This window comes from Camellia sinensis, chromosome 13, assembly GCF_055761805.1.
Source record: "Camellia sinensis isolate YWXY chromosome 13, ASM5576180v1, whole genome shotgun sequence".
NCBI classification, from domain to species: domain Eukaryota; kingdom Viridiplantae; phylum Streptophyta; class Magnoliopsida; order Ericales; family Theaceae; genus Camellia; species Camellia sinensis.
Genome location: NC_138973.1, coordinates 80,735,230 through 80,759,795, shown reverse-complemented (window position 1 = coordinate 80,759,795; position 24,566 = coordinate 80,735,230). Strand labels below are relative to the sequence as shown.

At 38.5% G+C, this 24,566-nt stretch overlaps 2 protein-coding genes across 6 annotated transcripts; one reads left to right on the top strand and one right to left on the bottom strand.

The window, feature by feature from the left end:
- Window positions 1–1,437: 1,437 nt before the first annotated feature.
- Window positions 1,438–19,990, top strand: NDHS (NAD(P)H-quinone oxidoreductase subunit S). Of its 5 annotated transcripts, XM_082902623.1 has the most exons (3): window positions 1,438–2,354; window positions 11,893–11,940; window positions 12,359–12,627. In XM_082902623.1, exons 1-2 carry the CDS (start codon window positions 1,666–1,668, stop codon window positions 11,918–11,920), a joined length of 717 nt encoding a protein of 238 aa, XP_082758749.1. In that variant the 5' UTR covers window positions 1,438–1,665; the 3' UTR covers window positions 11,921–11,940; window positions 12,359–12,627. The 5 variants fall into 5 exon arrangements, with proteins under 5 accessions (XP_082758749.1, XP_082758746.1, XP_082758745.1 ...); XM_082902620.1 differs by lacking the exons at window positions 11,893–11,940; window positions 12,359–12,627 and adding an exon at window positions 19,726–19,990; XM_082902619.1 differs by lacking the exon at window positions 11,893–11,940.
- Window positions 2,992–23,901, bottom strand: LOC145806234 (uncharacterized). The gene is made up of 3 exons (XM_082902624.1): window positions 23,612–23,901; window positions 4,315–4,469; window positions 2,992–3,351 (listed from the first exon to the last, which is right to left on the bottom strand). The coding sequence occupies exons 1-3, from the start codon at window positions 23,679–23,681 to the stop codon at window positions 3,334–3,336; spliced, it is 243 nt and encodes an 80-aa protein (XP_082758750.1). The 5' UTR covers window positions 23,682–23,901; the 3' UTR covers window positions 2,992–3,333.
- Between the last annotated feature and the right edge of the window lie 665 nt (window positions 23,902–24,566).

Genomic DNA, 24,566 nt, shown 5'->3' with positions numbered 1-24,566 from the left:
GGTAGGGAAGGGGTAGACCTAGATTGACGTGGACTAGTGTAGTAAATAGAGATATGAATCTCCTTAATTTGACTAACAAAATGACCTTACACAGAGTCGAGTAGAGAAGAATGATTCATGCAGCCGACCCCGTTTGATGGAACTTAAAACTTGATTAGGTTTGGTTTAGCACAAATTTTGCGTCTTGATATATACATAGCTTCTTTTTAGTGTTTCATTTAAGGATTATTCCTTAGTTTGGTGTAAATTTTTTTGTTGAATTGATCTCCTTGTAAGTGTCATTTGATTTACCTTACTTTAATAGAAATTACTATTGATATTTTTTTTTTTTTTTTAAAAAAAAAAGAGTCCCATATGTAGTTAGGACTCGCAATCCAATATCATGAAATTAGAAGTGAAAGTACCACTTGCCCTCACTTTACAAAACAATAAAGTCACCGACTAATATCATTAATACTAGTATATAAATAAGGAAAATGCGTGAGAGCTCGAAATTGCAACGGCTCGAATACCCCGAATGCCAAAACGACATCGTTTTGGCAAAGTTTTTTTTTTTTTCTTTTTTCTTTTCTTTTTCCTTCTTCCTCAAAACTGGTTTGAGGGAAAGAGAGAGAAACAGAGAGGCCAGAGAAAGAGAGGAGGAAGAGAGGAGAAGAGGAGAGAAGGGGCGATGGCGGTGATGATGGAGGAGGAAGAGAAGGAAGATTGACGGTGATGGCGGCGTAAGATTGACGGTGGGTATCGTCGATCACCTCTTTCAGACTGTTTTCTCTACTCTTTTTTTCTAGTAGATCTGGATTTGTAGATGAAGGAAAAAAAAATTTGTTGATGATGATGATGATGATGTTGATGAAGATGATGTTGATGAAGATGATGTTGATTCTCTCTCTCTGTGTGTTGATGTTGTTGAAGATGATGATGATGTGTTAATTCTCTCTCTTTCTTGTCTCTTCTTCTTCTTCTTTCTTCATCTTCATCTTCTTCAAAAACTGTTGTGTGTTTGAGAGAGAGGGGCAAGGAAGAGAAAGGAAAAAGAAAAAAAAAATATTCGAGCCATTCGAGCCCTATTTTTTCGGGCGACATAGCACGACCCTATAAATAAACATAATCCATCTAACATCTTTAACTTAATTATGCACCAAGTAATATCATCATGCAATCTTATCATACACATAATTTCATCAAACTAATATCTTAACATCAATATACAAATAAGCATAATTTATCTTATATTTTTAACTTAATACCGCACCAAGTACTTTATGAGCCAATCTTTTTATTTTATTTTATGATCAGATCTCCGGATCAGCTCATGTGCACCTTGACTAATCCCGAGACTAGTGCAAAATACTCGCTCCACGCGGATGAGACAAGTTGATAGTACTTAATGAGAGTTAAACTTTAGACCTGAAAAGAGTAAGTCTCAAGCTTCATCTAATAAGCCAACTTGGAATTAATTTATCAACCAATCTTATCATACATATAGTTTAATTCGATCTAATCCAATAAATAAACATGATGTGCCAAAAATAAGTGGCTGCATCACATAAGACGTGAAGATAGGACTGTCCCACAAAACCCATTTGTGGCCACAATTTAAAAAGGACAGTCTTTTCTCTCTCCTCATCATGTAGTTCTAATTTGTTAGTACCACAATTACAATCCATGGCTTGTTCTTTCACTCTCCCAATCCTTCAAGGTTCTTTTCTCCATAAATCCCATTTCCTGGGCCAAACCCACCTCTCCACTACCACCTCCACCCCATCTTCCACAATTCCCACCCTCACCCTAAAAACAACTGCCAAATTCAACCCATTTGAGATCTTGGGAGGCAGAGGTCTCTGCAATGGTGAAGAAGGCCTCGAAAAAGAACTCAAAAAGACCATAACAACCCAAGAACCACCACCACCACCACCACCACCAATTCCCACCAAAGATCATGAAGAGTCAACAGCATCAACAGGCGAGATCATCCCAGAAAATGCATTTGACAAGGAGCTACAGGGCTTGACTGGTGGATTCCCAGGTGGTGAAAAGGGTCTCCAACAATTCATTGAGAAAAACCCACCTCCTCCAAAGAGATCAACAAAAGTTAATGAATTGGAAACAATTGGGTTCAATCAGAGCTTGACAAAGAAGCCAAAACCACCTGAATTGCCATTGTTAATGCCTGGTATGATTGCTATTGTGAAGAATCCAAACAACCCATATTACATGTATTGTGGCATTGTACAGAGGATCACAGATGGGAAGGCTGGGGTGCTTTTTGAGGGTGGGAATTGGGATAGGTTGATCACGTTTAGGCTTGACGAGCTTGAACGCCGGGGAAAGGGTCCTCCAATGGTTAGCCCAAGGTCTGTTGTACTTGAACCTTTGCTTGAGAATAAGGATTCATCATGATTGTTTCATTCCCAAACCAGAGTCATTTCATTTCTGCAATGCCAATATGTATGCCTATGTATATGTATTGAGCTTAAGTCATCAGTAGCTTAAGTCATCAGTAGACTGCAGGAGTAAACTCTCAAAGTATAACAACAATAATGTTTGATATTGCCTACTTTAGTCCTTGGGCTGGATATCTTATAATATCTGAATTGGCCGTTGAGAACTTCTAACTACTTGCACACGTTCAGCCCTACAGGCAAGATCGTGTCCCACATTCTGCAATTTTTCCAAATGCGGTGAGCATAATCCCACACTTTGCAGACTCATGCCCTTTGCTTGGTCTTGATCATGAAATCCATGCATCTGACCCAATGTTTGACCATATGCGCTGGTCGAACCTTAGGCCATGTATTTGCCGCTGCCCAACTAGCTCAGCCGAGCAACGTGGCTGGGTGGAATTACCTCCCACAACAATCAATCAGCCAGTTGTCCCTACAGGCTTGACCCATCATCATAGTCATCATTCAGTTGTTAGTAACAACACCAATCTGCTAAATCTAATAAACACAAAGTGCTCATACTGATATCTCATTCCATTAGAACCAATTTATGTGTCATCAAAATAAATACTAACAAATAAGTAACTCAAAAAGTTATACAATATTACAAACTTCCATGAAGCATCAGAAAATGTTTTAGAGGAACAGTCGGTGCAAAGTTTGGAAGCCAAATGTAATGCAGGACTTCAATTCCTCTCCTTTTTTAAGCATTTCAGTCATTAAAGATATCAATTAGTTGATCAATTACTCAAAATCTCCAAACAATATAATAGTTTTCTATAGGTTTCTGATATTTGCTGAAAGAAAACAGAAAAAGAAAAAGAAATTATACATGAAAACCAAAGAACCGTCAACCAATGACCTCCTATCACATGGCTCCATGTCAAAATCAGATACAGCCACCCAACTGCCAAAAAACAAAATAGAAAGATAAATATATCAATCAATAATTTTTTTGAAGAAATAAATTCAGTAGAAAAAAACATTAACCAAGAATTGAAGCTTCGATGTCAACTGCAGTATTTATTCCTCCAATAATGATCCAAATAAAAGTTCCTCATCCAGAGTATGACTAGAATCCTCGTTGGGTTTCACCATTGATGGTGTAGTAAAAAGCCCTTCAAATGCACTTGTTAAACAGGTTTTTGTGGTTATTGTGAAAGCGAAAGGGGTTGGACCAAAGTGGATGCAAGAGCCAGAAGATACAAAATCCCATAACAAGAATGACTCAGTTTGTTTCAGAGAAAAATGTTTTTCGTATTTTCTGGTGCTTGTTATGATGGAAAATGAAAATCAACAAAAAAAGTAAAAAAAATAGCTTATTTGGACAAAAAGTTTTCAACCTTTTAAAGGTGAAAATAATTTTCTACACTAAAGCCTTAACATTGCCACCATCTTTACCAAAACCACTAGCACATCAGTTTCAAGATTGCAGGCAACACAAGAAAACAATGCGGAAAATGTCTTTCATAGAAAAAATTTCCATAGAAAAATATTTTTCAACAAAACAAATGGTGCATAAAATTGCAAATACAGGAAACAGAAAACACAATCATGAGCCAACCTACCCCAAATAAATGGTATAAAAGTACTACTACGGATGGAAAGGAAGTACAACTATAAAAACCGAACAGTCACAACGGCTATGATTGTTGCCTTGTGTGGAGATGTTAACAAGAAAGAAGGAACCTAATTTCACTACTGAATGATGCCATTTAAGAATGGATCATGTTCCATTATATATGGTCCAGTTTTCCACTTTTTCTTCAATTTGATACTGGTGTATGGTTAGCAAATCAAGCACAGGATTGAACTCCAGGTAACACAAAAAATCACATAACAAAGGTGACATAGAGGAGGACTTGCATACCAAAATATACTCAATCTCCTCTTGAGAGACCGGTGTTCTTTTGGGCTGCAAAGAAGCTTTTCCTCCCAGAGTCGCGTTAGATGGGGCAGATCTTGAAAACAAAGTTTTCTTAGAATTGCCAGCTGTAGATGTTTCTTGAGGTTGGGATGTTGAACCTGCATGATAATTAATTAAGTACTTAGGCAGCATTAGAAATTAAACCCATCCACACAAGCATGTGCAAGCATACACACACGCATGCAATAAATAGTCTAAGCAGGTTAAAAAAAACTATCAATTAGATGCATGATATTCACCGTCACAAACTTCACTTCTCAACTGATTAGATCATTATCTGATGTGTCGAAAATGTGTAAGAGTAGAATCTTTAGCACCAAAACACAACTTTTCTATAATTTTGTTGACTCAAAAAAGAGTACCAGAAAGACAGGATCAAAGGGGTAGAGAAACTCCCTCAAATTCTGTATCATTCTTTAAAACTGATTACCCAAAGGCTAACATTGATATATATAATGAAGGCAAAGACCGAGAAGTCATTACAAAACAACCTTTTAAGGTAGTTCTTTACTAATTATATCTAAATCAATGAAAATTTAAAAATTACCAATAACTCAAATTTGGATACTACAAAGAAAACAAAAAATGTGCCAAAACAAATGGCATTGAATATGAAATTTTCTAGAAGTTATAAGCAAGACAAATCTTTCCTAAAATGGCAAAATCACTAATTTGGATGCCTAAATGATGAAATTCCCCCAAATTCAGCCCATGTCACAGTCAAGTGGTGGGTTTTACTCGTTGGCCCGTACCTTTCTACAAATCTTCCAATGTTGGACTGAGCCTGAAATTACCATTTTTCATATGACGATAGATGCTACTAACACCTCCAAAAGTGGCTAAGAAGTGTCTCTGTCAGAAGTTTGAAGCCTCAAGGAAGCTGTTTTTCCAGCACTCGGTTAAGTCAAGTTCAATTTACTTTTTTGATTTGGAACTCTTAGTCAAACTGATGACAAGATCTATTTTTCATTCCAGGTTCAAGATAAAGTTAGGACATATTAGCAACATAAGTCATCTTCTTGCATGCAATGAAGTGGGTCATCTGGGAGAATCTGTTCACAACCACAAAGATTGAATCATTGCCTTTTTGTGTACAAGGCAAACCTAAAAAAAAAAAAATCCATACTGACAGTAGTCCAAGGCTGATATGGAATTGGAAAGGCGCATATACAAGGCTGCATTGGATGCAGTGCCTTTAGAAACTTGACAAATCCATTAACCATCTACATATTTAGCATTTTTCTTGTACATGGTCAGCCAAAAATGAGAACCTACCACCAACTTGAAAGGTTTTATCATGCCCCACAATGTGGCCCTCATAATGCAATTTGCTTATAGTTTTGAGGCGCAAACTTCTCTGAAACAAAGTCAATTTGTTTAACTAGAAAACTATCTTGCATGAGACAATCAGGCCACTTTCTTGCAGCCATGTCACTCACAATAGGTCCTGCTAGTGCCACCCCTTGTCGTTCCCTAGAGGACCGTTCCCTTTCAGTGGGACCAGGCCATCGTGCAGTTCTGAAATACTGAGAGAGAAGTTGGGCTCATAGCTACTATCTTTGTCATACGATTATGATCAGACTTTGATGGTCACAACTCACCTGCACGAAAAGGGCTTCTTTTTGCCTACACCAAGGTCGACTTTCCATTCCCTTCCTTAAGAACTATGCTATGAGTCGGCCATTCTGGCTCAATACAACTCTAATTTTGACCTTGGAAGCATCACAATGCAGTTGAAATGGCTGTCAAAAAATCTAGAAGGGTAAACACAGGGACTATAATAAATTTTTGTTTAATTTGATGAAATGTCTTGGTTGCTGCATCTGTCCAAATGAACTTCTCTATCTTCATACAGTTAGTTATTAGCACCATGATATTGCTAAAACTCAAAATAAACCTTCATTAGAGAGATACCAACCCATGGAAACTTCATACCTCGTGAACAGTCTTTGGAGCTAAGAAGCATGAACAGTTCTATGGAGGAGTCATGTTGTGTCAGACATGGCACTTTTTAGACACTACTAAAAGCATACACTTTTTCAATGCTTCTTAACAAAAAATTTAAATTCATATATCAGACACTTCACAAACACATCTCTTATACTTCAGCGACACTTCTTAAATCCTCCAAACACAACTTAAGTAATGAATCTATTCATAGTAACAATATTCTGCATTTTTCATAATGTAACTTATATACTCTAAATATGTTTCAATTTTTTTGGAACATTTATAAAATGAATGCTTCATTAGTATTTGAAAGTTCTATAATTGTTTTGCGTTCTTTATAATGTAATGGTTATGTTAGAATTTCCCATCTTTACCTTCACCTACTCCACTACACACTCCACTTCACCTACCTCCACTTCACCACACACTCCACTTCACCTAACCCACTATCACCTCCACTACACCTACTACCACATTTTCTTCTATATATAGATTGTATAGGAATTGTAATTAAATCAATCTTGTAATACAACAATCTTGTAATATATAACACATCAATCAATAAATCAATCAATATCAATCAATAATACAGTATTTTTAACTTGGTATCAGAGCAGGTTTAGAACCTGATATTTTCGCTTCCCCGGCGGGCGGCAACCTCACCTTAGCTGCCCGCCGGACCTCAACCTAGTCCGCTAAGATTTTTCTTACACATACCTTGATCACTCTGCATGTGCCTCCTCCCCAGCTGCTGTCCAAGCACAAAACTCTTCTTCTTCTCTCTCTGGCCGCCTCTCGCAGCCGAAGCTTCCTCTATCAATGGCGGAAGTCGATAGCTCAAAACCCTGTTGTTGCTGATGAAAGTAGTGGAGATACTAGTGCTGAGGCCACTTCTAATGCAGGGGAAAGTGTCACTGAATCCACCCAAGCGGCTGCTGAGGAAAACCGTGAAACAGCTGAACAGGATGACTCGGGAGATAAAAGTTGAAGAGACACCAGAGATTAAGATTGAAACAGCACCTTGAACCTTATTTTATTTTATTTTTTTATCTACCTTTTTGACCATTACAACACACCACCAGCACATGTGTTCCCACTTTTGTCTCCACTTTCTTTTTCTTTTTTTATATTTATTTTAAATCCATTTTTTTGACAACAAAACCGCATCACCAGCTTTGCACACCAACCCAATTTCCATCTCACATTCCTTTTTTTAATATATATATATATCTTAAACTAATGCATCATCAAACCAAACTCATGTGCACCCACGTTCTTTTCCCTTTTCTTTTATTTAACTATATATATATATTTATTATAATATATTTTCACTACTCCTACTTTTATTTTATTTTATTTTATTTTATTTTATTTATTCTATCTTTCTTTTTCTATCCATTTTCCTTCTTATACAACTCGTGAGCATCATCCTATTTTCCGTAAAAAAAAAAAAAAAAAAAAAGACGCAGGAAGATCTGCACACCAAACTCATTTTATTCATGTCAGGGCTCACCCCGATCACCATGTTTCCACATACAAAAAAAAAAAAAAACAAAACAAAACAAAACAAAACAAAATACAAACAAACAACCACAGGTGGGATTTTTCTTCTCTACTCTGCCGCCGGTCTCTTCTTCTTGCCTCCGTCCTGGGTGGTCCTTGACGGTGTTGCCTCCGTGCTTCCTAGACTACCAAGCAAGTTGCCTCCCCCCTGCTCCTCCACTGCAGCATATGGCGGCCCTCCAAATCGGAACATAAAACTGGCCTTCCGTTTCAGCTCCTTGTTTTCCGCCTTTAGCACACTTATCTCTGCTCGCGCATCCTTATACATGCGTTGGAGCAGAGCCAGTTGGGCGTTTAACTGCTGCACCTCATTTGTCCTACTCTGCAGCCGGTTCGACAAATTTGTAACCGCAGTCATGGTTTCCACACATGACTTCAAGGTATACTGATTGGCCTCCACATCCGACTGCACCGCCATTTTTTGCTCCACCGACCGCATCGGAAAGTTCAACGGAGCAAAACCAGAGGTGTTTGGTTGCGGTTCACTGGCCACCGCACCAGTTATTTCTCTTGTGGGCTCGTTCAGTTCTGGAAAGAGCGTGAGCAGGTTCTGGGTAACTGGACGGGAAGAAGAGGCCATGTTTTTTGAGTTGCTAAGTGTTTCAGAGAAGGGTTGGTTTCCGGGTGTTTCAAGATTTGCAGAGACAAGCTCTCCGAGCGTTCAGAGGTTTCAGACTCGTATGCACAGCCTTCGCCTCAACCTTGTTTTAAATAGCCAGGGCCAGCCACGCGCATCGCGCGCCTCTTGCCGCCCGACAAACTGGCACGCCTTTTCATGGCACATCTTTTGATGAATTGGGCACGCCTTTTGATGGCACGCCTTTTGACAACTTTGGGCACACCTTTTGAGGGTGCAACTTTTTCAAGGGTCCGACAAGACTCTGTAAACTGTCCCGACATTGATTCCGGTTAGCTCCTTTATGGGTCCGACAAGACTCTGTAAACTGTCCCGACATTGATTCCGGTTAGCTCCTTTATGGGTCCGACAAGACTCTGTAAACTGTCCCGACATAGATTCCGGTTAGTTTCTACAAGGGTCCGACAAGACTCTGTAAACTGTCCCGACATTGATTCCGGTTAGTTTCTACAAGGGTCCAGCAAGACTCCGTAAACTGTCACAACATTGTCTTCTACAACGGTCCGACATGACCCCATAAACTGTCTTCTACAACGGTCCGACATGACCCCATAAACTGTCTTCTACATCGGTCTGACACCACCATACAGTGTCCTCTACAACGTTATGACACCCCATACAGTGTCTCCTATCCTTTTTTTTTTATTTTTATGTATTTTCTTGTTTTGTTACTCTCTCCAAACTCAAGTTGGTTAGTTTCTCTCCTCCTTGAGTTTGCGGGGGGCTGTTAGAATTTCCCATCTTTACCTTCACCTACTCCACTACACACTCCACTTCACCTACCTCCACTTCACCACACACTCCACTTCACCTAACCCACTATCACCTCCACTACACCTACTACCACATTTTCTTCTATATATAGATTGTATAGGAATTGTAATTAAATCAATCTTGTAATACAACAATCTTGTAATATATAACACATCAATCAATAAATCAATCAATATCAATCAATAATACAGTATTTTTAACTGGTTACATGAATAGTATCTTGATGTTTAAGCTATGGAATATATGATTTTTCAATCTTAAATAATTTTACGCTGCTTTTATTTCATTACATTTGAACAAACTATTCATTTATTTGACATATAATAAATTTTTAATGTGTCCCAAGCGTATCGTGTCCTGCATTTTTCAAAAACTATTGTGTCAGCATGTTTGTGTCGTGTCTATGCTACTTAAAGTACTAGCTACTGTTTGATAACTTTGACCTTGGATTCTTTAACATCAACCCATCTTTTGATACCACATAGCCAAAACCAAGACACAACGTGTCATACAAGAACATTTGGATAGGACAATGAAGGATCTCTTTTCACAATATTGTGATAACCTCCCAAAGGTGCTGAAGATGCACATCAATATTAACACTATAAATTAAAATATCACCTAAATAGACCACAACAAATCTGCTAATGAGGGGAAAAAAGTCTGGTTTATTACCCACATGAATGAACTCGAGGCATTGCAAAGTTCGGATGGCATGACTAGCCATTCATATAATCCTTCATGGGTTTAAAAGCTGTATTCCATTTGTTGCCGGGTTGAATGTGGATCTGATGATAGATAACCACTCTTCAAATCAACTTTTATAAATACTGTTGTGCCACTTGATTGGTCTAACAAATCTTTGAACTGGGGAATAGAAAATTTGTACTACACCCTTATCTTGTTGGTTGTTTGTCTATTAACATATATCTGCCAAGATCCATCCTTTTTGGGAGTAAGTAGAGCAAGTACAACACATGGGTTGAGGCTCTCTTGAATATGGCCCTTAGACCGTAATGCTTCTATTTGACACCTCAACTCCTTGTGTTATTTTTGGGCGCATCCTATTGTAACAACCCTCATACTGTTTACTGATTAATGACTGATTGATTACCGATAACCATCGATCACCGTTAAACCGAATTGATTATGACTGACAATTGGACTGATTAAAGTACTGAATTGACTGACTGGAATCCGGAATTAATTGACTGACTGTATCTGTGTAAATGCATAATCCATCTGTTTGACTGTTTAATTATCTGTTCGTGTTTTATGTTTAAACTGCTAATTGAAGGCCTTATCGACGGCCGAACCAGAAATTGATTAGTGTTTTATGATCATCATAATTAATGTGATTTTATGGTATAATTATCTGAAAACTAATTAGGTATGATTAAATTAGATTAAAATGAGCTAAATAGATGAATTGGACTTATTTACAACCTTGCCCTTGAGTGGGCCACTACCTATACACCTTTGAGTTCATTAAATCAAATGTTTTCCTCAGCCTTCTTCCTTGCATTGCCGACCTTAGAGAGAGAGAGGAACTAGAGGAGTGAATTTCATCTCATTTGCTTGTAAATTGCTTGGTAATTGAAGGAATTGGAGTATAGGTTACAAATTAAGCTTTCTCACCTTGTAATTGAAGCCCTAGGTAAGGATTTCAACCCCTCTTTGTTGTGTTTAAGCTTATTCATGCAAGATTCTTGAGCCTCTAGTGAATTAAGTCTAGAATTGGTTCATTGTTGTTGATATAGAGCATAACTCATGCATGCATGTTAGTGTTGTTGGAGTTTGAGTTGAGTTCATGGCAAAATATTGCATGCATGTTCACAATTATGTTCAAGTCCATGATTTCATCATGTTTTGGAAACAATTGGCTCCTTAGAGCATCAATTTGGAACTTCAAAATGATTTGAATTCATGCATGTGTGCATGTTCATATTGTTCTTGAAAAATGGTTTGAAATTGGGTTTCAATTAAACACCCTTGGGCTTTGATTTCTCAAATTGAGTTTTAAACTATGACATTCTATATGTTTACAACTGTTTTCTGAAAATTCAGCCCAAGAGGATCGGTTTTTATACATTTAAACTTGGTTTTTGGCTTGGAGGTGCAATCTGGAATTCCCAGATTTTGCACTTCCGCTCGAGCGGGTAAAGTGGCGCTCGAGCGTGGAATCCGAGCATCCAGTATCTCTGCACTGTTTTACAGTACGCTCGGGCGGAGGATTGGGCGCTCGAGCGGAGGATTGTGTCTCAAGCTCGAGCGGGCGTCGAGCGGAGATTTCACCCATCCAGTACTTTTACAGTACGCTCGAGCGGGAAAGTTGACGCTTGAGCGTGTACCTTTGTTGCATAACCGCTCGAACGGGGAAACCTGAGCTCGAGCGGGACTCTGTTTTTCTGCTAAATTCTGAAACTGCTTTTTGCGTACATCTTTGCATCCTCATCCCATTCTAGGCATTCCTAGGCCTAGTTTAAGACATCTTCTTGAGAATATAGATGTAGAACACACCGAGGCAAATTAGGGATTTAATTGGTATCTTTCCCAGCTGTGTAGCTTAGTGTGTGTTCAATCTGTTAACTGTGTAGGGTTGGCGACTGGGGAGACGCGCTCTAGCTTACTGTAGCCCAAACTCTGTGAGTAACGATTGTGTAAAGATATGTTCAAAAATGATTGTTTTCTGAACGACTGAATTGTACTGTTTCTGAATTAAATACTGTTAATTGAATGAATGTATGTCCTATATTCTGAACTGTATTGTGGCATCCTTAGCACCTACTGTTTACTGTTACTGTTACAGAGATCTCTGTTCGTTCCCTCGTTGGAACCACTACTGTTACTGACTGATGGCCATCATTTACTGCTCGGTCTTTTAAGACCTACTGTTTACTGTACTGTTATGCTAATGGGTGTACCACATATGACTGTACTGACTGAACAACTGAAATACTGTTTAAATGAACTGTTTTCATACTGTAAGGACATTCATTCTTAACCTCTTTACGCATTATGTTATTCACTGGGCTTTAGCTCACTGCTCATATATATATGTAGGTGTTCAGGCACCGGACCGCGGCTAGGAGCGTCAGGGTTACTCCAGTTTTGTCAAGCCAACCTTTGTGCCTCACTGCGAGGTTCTAAGCCTATTTTGCCAAGGCTTAGGGGTGTTTTAGATTCCCCCTTCTGCACCGTCTTACTGTTCTGTATAGACTGAATGTTGACCGTACTATTATGCAGGGATTAAGTCCCTAGTCTGAATGATTGTAAATAATGTGCATACTGTTCTGTACTGTTTATGTATATATGTATGAAGTCTTTTTGCATACAGACTGTCACAGCTCATTGGGCATTGTTTAATTACTGTATTGGCTTCCGCCAGGCCCTGCACTCTGTTTTACTGTACTATTGTTAAGCAGGCCTTCGGTAATCTCGGATTACTGGCCGGTTACGGTGCTAAACTCATAGGGCCGGGTTTGGGTCGTGACAGAGTGGTATCAGAGCGATACTTAACCACGAGTCATACCGCACAGACGTGTCCAAATGAGCTACAGGGTGTCCTAGGAAAGTGATTAGGGCATTTCATGAACTTGAAAAGTGTGTGGTTATGTTATGATTGAATATCTGCTAATGTGTTAAACTGTGAAACAAATGACTGTTTATGTTTAAAACTGTTATAACTGCTTATAGTGAAATGGACAATGCAAATGAACCTGAATCCTCCTCTACCGAGGCAAGAATGGAAAGAATGATGGAACTGATAACTGCTAGACTTGAACAACAACAGAACCAACAACCTCCTCCTCCTCCTCCGGTACAGCCGGAACCTAATGCGAATGTGAATGATGGGGATATTATTGCTCTGACCCAGAAGTTCAGCAAAATGAAACCGCCATCCTTTCAGGGAGGACTTGAACCGTTAAAAGCTGAAGCTTGGGTTCTGGAAACAGAAAAACTATTTGAAGTGTTTCCGTGCTCCGAAGCGAATAAAGTATTGTTAGCTACCTTCACCCTACAGGAAGAAGCTAGAAGGTGGTGGATGTTGATCCGCGCTACAAATACTGTTATGACTTGGGCTCAGTTCAAGGAGTCCTTCTTTGAAAAGTACTTCCCCCAGTGTGTCAGGGATAGGAAAGTGACTGAATTCGAACAACTGAGACAGGGTACGATGTCCGTTGCGGAATATGAAACAAAATTCACTGAACTTGCCAGATATGCACCACACATGGTGGACACTAACTACAAGAAGGCCAGGAAATTCGAAGGCGGCCTTAATGTTGTAATACTTGATCGAATAAATGTTTTGAAACTACCGACTTTTGTGGGTGTTCTCGACCGGGCATTGATGGTCAAGTCGAACATTGAAGCACTGAAAACTGAAACACCAACGTCGGAATGGCGTGGCAAGAGGCAGGGTTTTAAATTCAAGAAAGGCAAGCACAACCCGGCCAACAAGAAACAGAATACGGGGTCGACAACTAGCCCCAGCCAAGGGAGTGGGTTCATACCACCCTGTTCTGAGTGCGGCAAGAAGCACAAAGGGGTCTGCTACAAAATATCTGGAGCCTGTTACAGGTGTGGCAAGGTGGGCCACATGGTTAAAGACTGCCCCTCTGCTCCACAAGCCAGTAATAAAGCTGCACCAAGCGCAGCAGCATCAACAGAATACGGGGTCGACAACTAGCCCCAGCCAAGGGAGTGGGTTCATACCACCCTGTTCTGAGTGTGGCAAGAAGCACAAAGGGGTCTGCTACAAAATATCTGGAGCCTGTTACAGGTGTGGCAAGGTGGGCCACATGGTTAAAGACTGCCCCTCTGCTCCACAAGCCAGTAATAAAGCTGCACCAAGCGCAGCAGCATCAACTGTAGCACCAAAGCCTAACCCCAGAGCTACTGGGAAAGAGCCCATGAGGCAGCGCCGAGTGTTCGCCCTAGTACCGGGAGACGTACAAAATACTGAAACCGTTGTGTCAGGTATCCTCTCTATTTGTACACAAAATGCATATGTATTGATTGATTCGGGGTCTACGCATTCTTATGTATCGCATGCTTTCTCACGGAAATTGAGTAGACCCTTAGAACCCATGAATTATCTGTTAGCTGTATCATCACCCGTTGGGGGATGTATGACCTGTGCTTATATGTACCCCGCATGTGAAATCATTGTTGGGGATATGCATCTGTTTATCGATTTGCTACCATTGAACATTGATCATTTTGATGTAATATTGAGGATGGATTGGTTACAAAAATATCATGCCACTATTGATTGTGTGACCAAGCAAGTTGTTTTCCGTCCACCTGGTTTGCCTGAATTCGTGTTTAATGGGAGTGGAGTAGTACCTCCTCCGTATTTGATTTCATCTGTGAAAGCTGTAAAATTGATTAAAAAGGGGTGTAAGGGATATCTGTGTTCTGTACTGACTGTGTCTACTGATGATAGTGTTAAAACTGATGTGAATTGTATTCCTATGGTCAGGGAATTCCCAGATGTATTTCCAGATGATCTGCCAGGGGATTTGATTGACAGGGAAATTGAATTTACCGTTGATGTGATTCCGGGTACACAGTCGATATCGAAAGCTCCTTACAGAATGGCCCCAACTGAACTGAAAGAACTGAAAGTGCAACTGCAGGAACTACTGGATAAGAAGTTCATTAGGCCTAGCACTTCGCCATGGGGCGCTCCTGTTTTGTTTGTAAAGAAGAAAGACGGCTCACTGAGACTGTGCATTGACTATCGTGAACTGAATAAGGTAACTGTAAAGAATAAATACCCATTACCGCGTATTGATGACCTGTTTGATCAGTTACAAGGTGCCAAAGTGTTTTCTAAGATTGACCTCAGATCGGGGTATCATCAACTGAAGGTTAAACCGGAAGACATTGATAAAACTGCTTTTAGAACGAGGTATGGCCATTATGAATTTTTAGTTATGCCTTTCGGAGTCACGAATGCACTAGCTGCATTTATGAACCTCATGAACAGAATTTTTAAACCATACCTTGATGACTTCATTGTAGTATTCATTGATGACATATTGATTTACTCCAAGAGTATAGAACAACATGAACATCATCTGAGACTTACCCTGCAGACCCTAAGAGAACAGAAACTGTATGCTAAACTGTCTAAATGTGAATTTTGGCTTGACCATGTTATGTTTTTGGGGCATGTTGTTAGCAAAAATGGAATTTCTGTTGATCCGCAGAAAATTGAAGCTGTAGTGAACTGGCCTAGACCAACAAACGTGACTGAAGTCCGAAGCTTTTTGGGATTGGCTGGATATTACAGAAGATTTGTCAAAGATTTCTCCAAAATTGCCCTACCATTGACTCAGTTAACTCAGAAGGGGACATCATTTGACTGGACTGACCAAAGAGAATCTGCTTTCCAGGAATTGAAAACTCGATTAGTGACTGCACCGGTTCTTACCTTACCTTCAGGTACGGATGGTTATACTGTATTTAGTGATGCTTCTCATAAGGGTTTGGGGTGTGTTTTAATGCAGAATGGGAGAGTAATTGCTTATGCTTCCCGTCAACTGAGACCGCATGAAAAGAACTACCCGACCCATGATCTGGAACTTGTTGCAGTAGTATTTGCACTGAAAATCTGGCGTCACTATCTGTACGGGGTGACATGTGAAGTATACACCGACCACAAGAGTTTAAAATATTTCTTCACATAGAAAGAACTGAACATGAGACAGCTGAGATGGCTAGAACTGATTAAAGATTATGACCTACAGATATTGTACCATCCGGGAAAAGCCAATACCGTTGCCGATGCATTGAGCCGAAAATCGATTGGAAACTTAGCCTGTTTGCTTACCGGACAGAAAGAGTTGCTTAGTGACCTTGAAAAATCAGAAATCGAAGTTGTCTTACAAGAACAAGGTGGAACCTTAGCTGCTATTTCTGCTCAACCGGTACTGATTGAAGAAATTAAAGAGAAACAGCAATTGGATGACTTCTTAAAGAAGGTCATCGAAGAAAGAGAATCTAAACCGAGACCGGGATTCAAATTTGAGAACAATGTACTGAAATTTCATGAAAGACTGTGCGTACCGAATGATATCGGACTGAAAAGAAAAGTTCTGCAAGAAGGCCACAATTCGAAATTGTCCATCCACCCGGGGAATACGAAAATGTACCAAGATCTGAAACAGAATTTCTGGTGGCCGGGAATGAAGAAAGAAATAGCCGACTTTGTGTCCAAATGTCTTCGTTGCCAACAGGTCAAAGCTGAACATCAACGACCTGCCGGATTATTGCAACCCCTACCCATACCAGAGTGGAAATGGGAGCACATCACGATGGATTTTATCGTTGGGTTACCTCGCTCCAGAAAAGGTATGGATTCAATTTGGGTTATTGTTGATAGACTAACCAAATCTGCTCACTTCTTACCTGTCAAGACAATCTATAATGCGGACAAATTGGCTGTTATCTATATTGATGAAATTGTGAGATTGCATGGAGTGCCTGTGTCTATTGTTTCTGACAGGGATTCGAAGTTTACATCGAGATTTTGGCAAAGTCTACAGACCGCATTGGGTACTGAATTGAGGCTAAGTAGTGCCTATCATCCTCAGACAGATGGGCAGTCAGAAAGGACCATCCAAACTCTGGAAGATTTACTGAGAATGTGTGTCCTTGATTTTCAGGGAGATTGGGAAAGTCATCTGCCATTAGTTGAATTCGCCTACAACAACAGCTACCATTCGAGTATTGGTATGGCGCCTTTCGAGGCATTGTATGGCAGAAAATGTAGATCTCCGACTTGCTGGGCAGAAGTTGGAGACGGGCCTTTGCTTGGGCCCGAGATTGTTTATGAAACAACTGAGAAAGTGAAACTGATACAACAGAGACTGAAAACTGCACAGAGCCGACAGAAAAGTTATGCTGATGCCAGAAGACGAGACAGAGAGTATGAAGTGGGTGATCACGTATTTGTAAAAGTGACACCAATGAAGGGCCAGACTCGTTTTGGAGTCAAAGGCAAGTTAGCGCCAAGATACGTCGGACCATATGAGATTATTGAGAAAATTAATCCGGTGGCGTATCAAGTCGCACTCCCTCCTGAAATGGAGCATATGCATAGCGTCTTCCACATTTCTATGTTGAGAGACTACCTCCGGGATCCTTTCCATGTAATTGAGCCTACTCGGGTAGTGTTGAGTGATGACTACACTTTCGAGGAACGGCCTATACAGATTGTAAACAGACGGATCAAGAAACTGAGAAACAAGGAGATCCCGCTAGTGAAAGTTGACTGGCAAAACCATGGTGGTGCGTACGCCACTTAGGAAAGGAAAGATGACATGGCTAAAAGATATCTTGAACTGTTTCCACTGAATCCTGTTTTCTTCCAAAACGAAGGTAACTCGAGTTTAGAAGACTAAACTCTTTCTAAGGAGGGGAGACTGTAACAACCCTCATACTGTTTACTGATTAATGACTGATTGATTACCGATAACCATCGATCACCGTTAAACTGAATTGATTATGACTGACAATTGGACTGATTAAAGTACTGAATTGACTGACTGGAATCCGGAATTAATTGACTGACTGTATCTGTGTAAATGCATAATCCATCTGTTTGACTGTTTGATTATCTGTTCGTGTTTTATGTTTAAACTGCTAATTGAAGGCCTTATCGACGGCCGAACCAGAAATTGATTAGTGTTTTATGATCATCATAATTAATGTGATTTTATGGTATAATTATCTGAAAACTGATTAGGTATGATTAAATTAGATTAAAATGAGTTAAATAGATGAATTGGACTTATTTACAACCTTGCCCTTGAGTGGGCCACTACCTATACACCTTTGAGTTCATTAAATCAAATGTTTTCCTCAGCCTTCTTCCTTGCATTGCCGACCTTAGAGAGAGAGAGGAACTAGAGGAGTGAATTTCATCTCATTTGCTTGTAAATTGCTTGGTAATTGAAGGAATTGGAGTATAGGTTGCAAATTAAGCTTTCTCACCTTGTAATTGAAGCCCTAGGTAAGGATTTCAACCCCTCTTTGTTGTGTTTAAGCTTATTCATGCAAGATTCTTGAGCCTCTAGTGAATTAAGTCTAGAATTGGTTCATTGTTGTTGATATAGAGCATAACTCATGCATGCATGTTAGTGTTGTTGGAGTTTGAGTTGAGTTCATGGCAAAATATTGCATGCATGTTCACAATTATGTTCAAGTCCATGATTTCATCATGTTTTGGAAACAATTGGCTCCTTAGAGCATCAATTTGGAACTTCAAAATGATTTGAATTCATCATGTGTGCATGTTCATATTGTTCTTGAAAAATGGTTTGAAATTGGGTTTCAATTAAACACCCTTGGGCTTTGATTTCTCAAATTGAGTTTTAAACTATGACATTCTATATGTTTACAACTGTTTTCTGAAAATTCAGCCCAAGAGGATCGGTTTTTATACATTTAAACTTGGTTTTTGGCTTGGAGGTGCAATCTGGAATTCCCAGATTTTGCACTTCCGCTCGAGCGGGTAAAGTGGCGCTCGAGCGTAGAATCCGAGCATCCAGTATCTCTACACTGTTTTACAGTACGCTCGGGCGGAGGATTGGGCGCTCGAGCGGAGGATTGTGTCTCAAGCTCGAGCGGGCGTCGAGCGGAGATTTCACCCATCCAGTACTTTTACAGTACGCTCGAGCGGGAAAGTTGACGCTTGAGCGTGTACCTTTGTTGCATAACCGCTCGAACGGGGAAACCTGAGCTCGAGCAGGACTCTGTTTTTCTGCTAAATTCTGAAACTGCTTTTTGCGTACATCTTTGCATCCTCATCCCATTCTAGGCATTCCTAGGCCTAGTTTAAGACATCTTCTTGAGAATATAGATGTAGAACACACCGAGGCAAATTAGGGATTTAATTGGTATCTTTCCCAGCTGTGTAGCTTAGTGTGTGTTCAATCTGTTAACTGTGTAGGGTTGGCGACTGGGGAGACGCGCTCTAGCTTACTGTAGCCCAAACTCTGTGAGTAACGATTGTGTAAAGATATGTTCAAAAATGATTGTTTTCTGAACGACTGAATTGTACTGTTTCTGAATTGAATACTGTTAATTGAATGAATGTATGTCCTATATTCTGAACTGTATTGTGGCATCCTTAGCACCTACTGTTTACTGTTACTGTTACAGAGATCTCTGTCGGTTCCCTCGTTGGAACCACTACTGTTTCTGGCTGATGGCCATCATTTACTGCTCGGTCTTTTAAGACCTACTGTTTACTGTACTGTTATGCTAATGGGTGTACCACATATGACTGTACTGACTGAACAACTGAAATACTGTTTAAATGAACTGTTTTCATACTGTAAGGACATTCATTCTTAACCTCTTTACGCATTATGTTATTCACTGGGCTTTAGCTCACTGCTCATATATATATGTAGGTGTTCAGGCACCGGACCGCGGCTAGGAGCGTCAGGGTTACTCCAGTTTTGTCAAGCCAGCCTTTGTGCCTCACTGCGAGGTTCCAAGCCTATTTTGCCAAGGCTTAGGGGTGTTTTAGATTCCCCCTTCTGCACCGTCTTACTGTTCTATATAGACTGAATGTTGAGCGTACTATTATGCGGGGATTAAGTCCCTAGTCTGAATGATTGTAAATATTGTGCATACTGTTCTGTACTGTTTATGTATATATGTATGAAGTCTTTTTGCATACAGACTGTCACAGCTCATTGGGCATTGTTTAATTACTGTATTGGCTTCCGCCAGGCCCTGTACTCTGTTTTACTGTACTATTGTTTAGCAGGCCTTCGGTAATCTCGGATTACTGGCCGGTTACGGTGCTAAACTCATAGGGCCGGGTTTGGGTCGTGACACCTATACTGGGGGCAATTTTGTAAATTAGATTTGGGCACTAGGTCAATCTGGTGTTAGATGTCATGTAAAACCAGCAAGCCTTATGTCAGATAAACTGAGAAATGTTCATGAAACTCATCAAGCAAGACCTACATTGGCCTCGGAATGCACGGCCAACCATATATTCCTTCCTAATCAATACATATACAATTCCTGATTGTAATACCTTAAGAAGTACAAATACTTCAAAGAAGGCGTGTGTCTGTGTTTAATGCGTGTTCAACATATAAAACATATAAAACATACTTCAGACATACTTCAGACATACTTCAACATCGTTGAGTCATTTTCAAAAATTTGCTAGATTTAGACATACTTCAGACAGTTCGAGAACGTGTGTGTATAAATTAGACACATATAAAACACATTACAATTTTGAATAAAATAACTTAGAATAAAATAAAGCAACATAAATTTATACTTATTCCCCTCATTTAGACTTTAAATATTATTATCCTCAAATTAATATTCATATATGTGACATATAATAATTTATTATCCTTTTATAAGTCATATATATATAACAGTATATTTTGCACGTGCTCCCCATGTGTTGTGTCCTATATTTTTTCAAAATTCCTAGTTGGCTAGTTTGTGTCATGTCACGTGTTCGTGCCCATACTTCTTAGGCTCCAAGCATTGGGCTGCTTTAAGGTTTGCATCATTAGTGCATTGTGATTGATGAACATCCACTGCTATTTATCAAGCTAGAACCAATTTTTGTTTTGTACTTGGCAGTTAATCTTTAACTGCCAATACAATCGGTTACATACAAAGCAAACCTAAAATTTCTCCTTGTATTCAAAAGACAACTATTTCTTCTCAACATCATAGACCTAAGTCACAATTAGTATAACAGCATATAAATCCTACCAACAATTAAAATATTGTTCTCACAAGCGAAAATAAAAGATAATACAAAATGAACAAATTAAAATGCATGCGTCTAGTATCCTATAAATTGAATCATAATCCATAAGTCCATGTAAAAAATCACATCATGATTGGATGATATTTTCACTATATAAGAATAACTTCTTTTTTTATGCATAAAAAATGAAAAAAGAAGTGAAACATATATTTAAAAAAACAGATGCACAAGGTGATTAGAGAGAAAAGCATACAAATTGTCAACCACTAAACTATTGTGCAAAATCCCACATATAGATAAGAGCAGATATAAACCAATGAGTTTACATATTTAACAAGTGTACCAAACATGTTTTTGGTATGTTTTTACCAAAAATAAACATAAACATACTCTCGTTTGTTAACATTTTTAGTTTTCAATTTTTAGTTTACAAAAAACAAAAAAATAGGTTTTCGTTTGTTTTTGTTAAAATAAAAAAAAAAATTAAAAAAAAACCTTGTTTGGTGTACAAAAATATTTTGAAAACAAACAAAATAAAAATAGAGAAATATATTTGATGAGTTGTCGGATTTGGTGGTCGGAGATGACAAATGTGGTGACCGGTAGTGGTGCGTAGGCAAAAGTGTCTACCGGAGTTAGTGGTCGGATATTGTCGGCGAATACGAGGTAGTCGGAAGGATGCCAAAAGGTGGACTAGGATCACAACGATGACCGCCCACCCACCGGAGAGTCGTCGGAGGTTGGCCGGAGCTCACCACCCACCAGCGGTGACGGGTGGTGGCGGTCAATGGCTGGTGGTGGCGACAATGGATGGTGGCTGAAGGTAGTGGGTGAGAGGAGAAATTGAAGACTTGCTTTAAAAACAAGTGAAAACAACTTTTTTGTGGTTTCAAAAATTTTGAAAACTTCAAAATCAATTTCATTTTTTTGAAAACAAAAACAATATATCAAACAAGTTTTTGTTTTCAGATTTCAAAAAAAAATTATAACAAAAACAGAAAATAAGAAACAAAAATGTTAACAAACAACCCCTTAATGTTTGTAAACTGAAAATGCTGCCAAACAGCACCTTAAAGATTACCAAATGGGCAGTTGAGAGAAGTTAAGATGAATTGCACATGTGAGATTTGTGGAAGTCCAAAGAAGAACCTCCTTGTCGACTTAAATTCAAACATTTCATAAGGGAAGACGAAAGACATGAGTCAGAGATCATGGGTTGTTTAGAGTATTTATTAATAGTTGAGAATTGCGCCTATAAATACAAAGGCCAATCGAAGAAGAAGAGCGTTTAGACTCAATACTTGGGAGTAGTTCTCAGTAAGTAGGAGTAGATTCCAATACTTGCAATTATAGGAGTAGCAAGGGAATGTAAACATCTTTGTAATTGTATGTTAAGTGTTGTCAAATCGGGATACGTGTGGTGTATCGTTGTACCAATTTTATGTATTGTGTATCATATTGCATTGTGCATCGTAAGACACATTAACATAGATGAGTATAAGTTGAGGAAATAGATATGTTAATATAAAATACAAATATATTGCAAAAACGAAAAATATTAAGCCTCCGTTTGGGAAGTGGGTTGGCTTTTTGACTTTTTGGCTTTTTTTGTAAGAGAAGAGTGTAATGATTATGGGTTGAATGTGATATTTTGTTTGTTGTGACTGAAATAGCCTATTTTGTCTTTTGTGACTAAAATAGCCAAAAAAGCTCTTGCCAAACGGAGCCTAAGCAATATAATATATCTTGTTTTGATTGAAGATAAAATAAAATAAAATAAATTAGAAACAAGGATTCAAGGGAAATAATAAAAGTTGATTTCTAATTGTCCAATTAAAAATAGTCTCCAAAGCCTCAACAAAATAATATAAATTTTTAGCTCTAAATTATCATATTGTTATTTTTTAAGAGAAGTTAAAGGGCCCCATACATTTTTTCCGGGTTATCTAAGTTAAATGGGTTCGCTCATTCATGTTCTTGTTCAATATGGTATACAGAATACGATTCGTATCTATTTGCCTGCGATACGTATTTCTTTCAGTAAATGTATTGTTCAATCATCTAATTATTTCTCTCTTACACTTTTTGTTAATCTTTACTTTGATTTTCATTTACTCATCCTTGTATTAAGAATTTGCTAACTGTATTTAACACATTCACCTGGTATTGCTTGGCCTGAGTTTTAATCTGAAATGGTTATTTAACCTTTTCTGGAATGCCTAAATTACATTTCTATCAAGGAAAAATATGCCAACACTATTCCTTTTTAATAATCCATTAAATATTTTTTGGGTTTAGCATTCGCAAATTGGATAAAAATTTGCTTCATTTTCTCAGCAGATTGATGCATGATTTTGCTTCTATTCAACACAAACTCAAAACATACATATATAGAGACAAAACGATTCACAGATCTGCACAAAATACAACAGAGCTCAATATAGGAATCAATTGGCCAGCCAAAACACATGTAAATACATATATACACATAATTTTTTCTTTTAAAAAAAAAAACTGTGTGGGGAGAGAGAAAGAGGACGAACCAGAGGGCTTTGGATGTCTCTGAGGAAACTTGATGCGAGGAATCCTCTTTATCGCCTGCGCTCCACCCATCTTCTCTCTCTCTCGCCCTTCTCTCTTCCCTCTTCCCTCTTCTCTCTCTCTAGATCTCTCTTGAGCTGCTCAATTGGGTTTATGGGCGAAATACCGAGGAGGGCTTACCATGCACAAATCTACAATTAGTTATAAATCGATTAAATTTTACCAGTTTTGGTCAAAGCACTAAATTATAAAATCAAGGAAATATATAGAATATTTATATTGGGAAACTTACGATTAGGTTACAAATTTTAAAATAAAATATTTGTACTAATTAATCTTACGTATTTTTAATTATTACTAATTTTTTTAAAAAAATTTAAAGACGTTATATTTTACCATCGGTGGACTTCCGTCAGACGGTTACTGGAGACTCGCCGGAATGTTCAACATCACTGGAAAATCGCCGGAGTATCGTTGCAGTGTTCTGAACGTCATCGAAAGTCGCTAGGATGTTTAGAATGTTCGTTGTACATCAAGAATATCGCCGAAGACTCATCAGAATATCCAGAGTATTGTCAGGAAAAAAAAAAGAATAATAAATTGAGAAATTAGAGCGGAAAAAAAAAACAAAATGTACTAAATATTGATAAACTGAAAGGAAAAAAAAAAAAGTAACAACAACAAACAGCAATAATAGAGAAAAAAAATATATGTTATTTTCAATTTTTGTAAAGTTTAAGCAAATAATCTCCAATATTAATCAAACTGAAAAAACAAGTTTTGAAACTGTAAAATGGTATAATTTCAAAGTATGATTCTATTAAGTATTTATCTTTATTAATCAAACTAAAAAACACATTATGAAACTGTAAAATTTTACAGTTCTAAAAATTGATTCATTTCAACATAAAAAAAAAATGAACTGTAAAATTTTACAGTTTTCACCGCGACTAAAAC